This window comes from Pinus tabuliformis, chromosome 4_2 (assembly GCF_031772625.1).
Source record: "Pinus tabuliformis cultivar Carrire ecotype Pingquan chromosome 4_2, CPIR1, whole genome shotgun sequence".
Classification (NCBI taxonomy): domain Eukaryota; kingdom Viridiplantae; phylum Streptophyta; class Pinopsida; order Pinales; family Pinaceae; genus Pinus; species Pinus tabuliformis.
In genome coordinates, this window is record NC_142304.1 from 889,764,686 (window position 1) to 889,768,567 (window position 3,882).

Below are 3,882 nucleotides of genomic sequence, written 5' to 3' on the forward strand. Positions count from 1 at the left end.
TTTAACTCTGCTATTTTTATAGTTTTAGATTCTAGTTGTTGGACCTCTTTTCTAACAGCGTTGTCGATATCGTAGGTTCATCCATTAGAAGATGAGGCTGCCAAAACTTGCCCTCCACTTGTCTGCGTTCCTCCTTGCCCTTTTTCTAGACCCATCATCTGCTCTTCCCAATTCTTCATTCCATGGAGATGCCGCAGTGCTTATTTCAATGAAAGGACAAATGATTGATCCTCATCATGCCTTAGATAGCTGGAGACCCTCCAATTACACCGTCCATTGCTCATGGGCTGGCGTCCAATGTGATCATATAGGTCGAGTAGTGGCTCTAAATCTCTCTAACATGGGTATTTCAGGTCCATTCCCCACTCAAGTCACAAATTTACGCACCCTCCGTTCACTAGATGTCTCCTCTAACAACCTCAATGGAAGCCTCCCCTCCAACATATCAAAATTGAGGAACCTAGAGGTCCTCGACGTCTCCTTTAACTCCCTCACTGGAAGCCTCCCCTCCAACATATCAAAATTGAGGAACCTAGAGGTCCTTGATGTTTTGGTCAACTATTTGTCAGGGGCATTGACGCTGGATTTGAGCTATATCGTGAAGCTCAGGCATTTAGACCTAGGAGGAAATCTCTTCTCGGGCAGCATTCCCAGCGAGTATGGGAAGCTCAAAAATTTGGTATATTTTAACTTGGATAGAAATAATTTGAGTGGAAAAATACCCGCAGAGCTCGGCAATCTCGTGAACTTAGAATACATGTACCTATGTTCTAATAATCTCTCTGGCGAAATACCCGTGGAACTCTTGGCGCTGGAATTGTTGAGAGAGTTGGGTCTGTGCGGCAACAGATTGCATGGCAGGATTCCATCTTTCATTGGGGACTTGCGAAATTTGGAGTCTTTAGATCTTTTTGCGAACAATTTCACAGGTCTCCTACCTCAGCAATTGGGTGGAAGTGGAAAGCTGAAGTATGTGACGGCTTTTGACAACAAACTAACTGGTCCCATCCCTCCGAATCTCTGCAAGGGTGGAGGGCTGCAGATTTTATATATACATAATAATCTATTCTCTGGCCCGGTTCCTTACTCTCTCGGCACATGCAATTCTCTGGAACATCTCTCGTTGAGGGGAAACTATTTGAATGGTTCAATTCCTCCAAGCTTGTTATACTTACCCATGTTGGATTCGATCGATTTGCATGGCAATTATCTCACTGGGAGCATACCGGGCAAAATTAATAATCTATCCCCCACTCTATGGTCAATGGATATTTCCAATAATCGTCTTAGTGGCTCTCTTCCTTCATCAATATGTACGTCACCTTCTATGCTATTTCTCGTGATTGGTGGAAATCAATTAACAGGTACTATACCGCCAGAGATTGGCCAATTGAGGAACATTGAAGTGATCGATCTCAGCGAAAACAGGCTTTCTGGTATGATCCCTACAGAGATTAGTAAGTTATCTACATTGAGCACTCTTCGGATCAATGGAAATCAATTAACAGGCAATGTTCCACCAGAGATTGGTCAACTGGGAAAGATTGAGGTCATAACTTTGACCAATAACAGGTTTTCTGGTATAATTCCTAGAGAAATTGGCAGCTGTATTTCTCTGGTACACATTGATCTTAGCCAGAACGAATTCAGTGGTCCCATCCCACAGGAAATCGTCAGTATTCTCGTTCTCAACTATCTGAACGTATCCAGAAACCACTTGAATGGGAGCATTCCTAGTTCATTGCAAAATATGCCTACTTTGACCAATCTGGATTTCTCTTATAACAATTTTTCCGGCCGTATTCTAGAGGGCAGTCATTTTTCACATTTCAATAAAAGCTGGTTTGCAGGGAACCCCTACTTATGCGGGTCGCAGTTGGGCCATTGCGGGTCAGCACACATGGAGGTTGGACTTGTTTCTGCTCTCTCAGCTCTGGGATTTTTACTCTTCTGCTCTCTAGTGTTAGCATTTTGGTCAGTCAAATCTAAGGCAACCGCCATCAAGAAAGAAGGCGCCGCCAGGTCGTGGAATATGACCACTTTCCACAATCTCAACTTTGGGATCGGCGACGTGTTGGAATGCGTAAAAGAAGAGAACATGATCGGCAAAGGAGGAGCGGGAGTTGTGTATAAAAGTATAATGCCTGATGGCCATCAGATTGCAGTGAAGAAATTAATGGGTACTACAGCCTCTTCAAATGATCGTGGTTTCTCTGCGGAGATCAAGACATTGGGAAAAATCCGCCATCGGCACATAGTCAGATTGTTGGCCATTATCTCCAACCACGACACTAATCTCCTGGTGTATGAATACATGAGTAATGGAAGCCTAGGGGAGCTGCTTCATGGAAACAATGGCGGGGATTTGTATTGGCAAAGTAGATACAAAATCGCAGTGGAAGCTGCCAAGGGTTTGTGCTATCTTCACCATGATTGCCACCCGCTCATCCTTCATCGTGACGTGAAATCCACTAATATTCTTCTTGACTCCAACTTTGAAGCCCGTGTTGCAGATTTCGGCCTCGCCAAGATCTTGCATCATTCCGGTGCATCGGAAAGCATTTCTTCAGTAGCAGGCACCTTCGGGTACATAGCTCCAGGTAAATTGTTGTTTCACATTTTCCCTACCTTTTAATTTTGGGGCCAAATTCTTAATTTTAATTCCTGAATTTACAGAGTACGGGTACACACTGAAAGTGGACGAGAAGAGCGATGTGTATAGCTTCGGAGTGGTTCTGCTTGAGTTAATCACTGGCAAGAAATCAGTGGATGAAAGAGAATATGAAGAGGGCATGAACATAAGAGGGTGGGCGAAGAAGATGACGAGCTGGAAAAGAGAAGAAGTTATGAAGATTATTGATGCCAGACTCACTAACGTTCCTGAGGAAGAGGCGATGCATATATTCTTCGTAGCTATACTGTGCACACAGGAGCAACCTGTCCACAGACCCACCATGCGCGAAATAGTGCATATGCTCACATACTGTAAACCCATGCAATAATTTTGACGTTCCCATGTGACCAAATGACGAAAGAAAGAAAGGTTAGAGACGTTAATTTTCACATTCCCATGTGACCAAAGAGAGAAATGTAAGAGACGTGATTGTCCATGTGACCGCGTAAATCAAGGGTGACATCCTCCCTCTGTCTAAACTCACGATAAGGCGGTTCATTTTATGGAAAGGTTATGGAATCTAATCCCTATTTTGATCAATAGAAAAATAATTGAAAGGTGTCCCACGTTTTAATAATATAATTTTTTTAAATTAAAAATTTGAAGTAAGATTATGTAACAATGACTTTGAAGTTTCGGTTTAAGTGATCAATATTATATTGAAATTATTTACTAGATATGAGCATGTTGGTATATGAAAATGGTTACCATAAAACCCAAGATTCTAAATTGGAGTGTAATATTTATATTAATAAAATAATCTAACCTCATCATCTAAATTTAAATATGATATTTTTAATTAATTTAAAAACAAAATATAATTTTTTTATTAAAAAATAAAAATACCAAGACATAGTATATGAAATATTTTTATTTTGATAAAAGTTGTGTGTATAGTTGTATATGTATTGTTATTGGTATGATTCTATTAATCTATTTGTGATTTGATTGCTAGTAGTTTAGCTTTGATTTATGTAAATTTTAATGTTAATCTTTAGAAATAAATAATACAGTTTTATTTGAATTAAAAAAAATTAATTTGTAAATACTTGATGTCTTATTTCAATTTTAATGACATTTGTCCCAGTCTCACTAATAAATTCTCCTAACTTTGAGATGTCAGCCGTATTCAAGGTCAACATATGTTATCATGCTTACAATTGACATGTTGATACTTCCAAGTAGACGTGTGATGAAACAATATTGGT

At 40.0% G+C, this 3,882-nt stretch overlaps 1 protein-coding gene across 1 annotated transcript; it reads left to right on the top strand.

Annotated features, from left to right (window-relative positions):
• The first annotated feature begins 1,827 nt into the window (after positions 1-1,827).
• On the top strand, positions 1,828-3,195 carry LOC149172561 (leucine-rich repeat receptor-like serine/threonine-protein kinase BAM1). The gene is made up of 2 exons (XM_089427742.1): positions 1,828-2,600; positions 2,677-3,195. Exons 1-2 carry the CDS (start codon positions 1,901-1,903, stop codon positions 3,000-3,002), a joined length of 1,026 nt encoding a protein of 341 aa, XP_089283868.1. The 5' UTR covers positions 1,828-1,900; the 3' UTR covers positions 3,003-3,195.
• Positions 3,196-3,882: the final 687 nt, after the last annotated feature.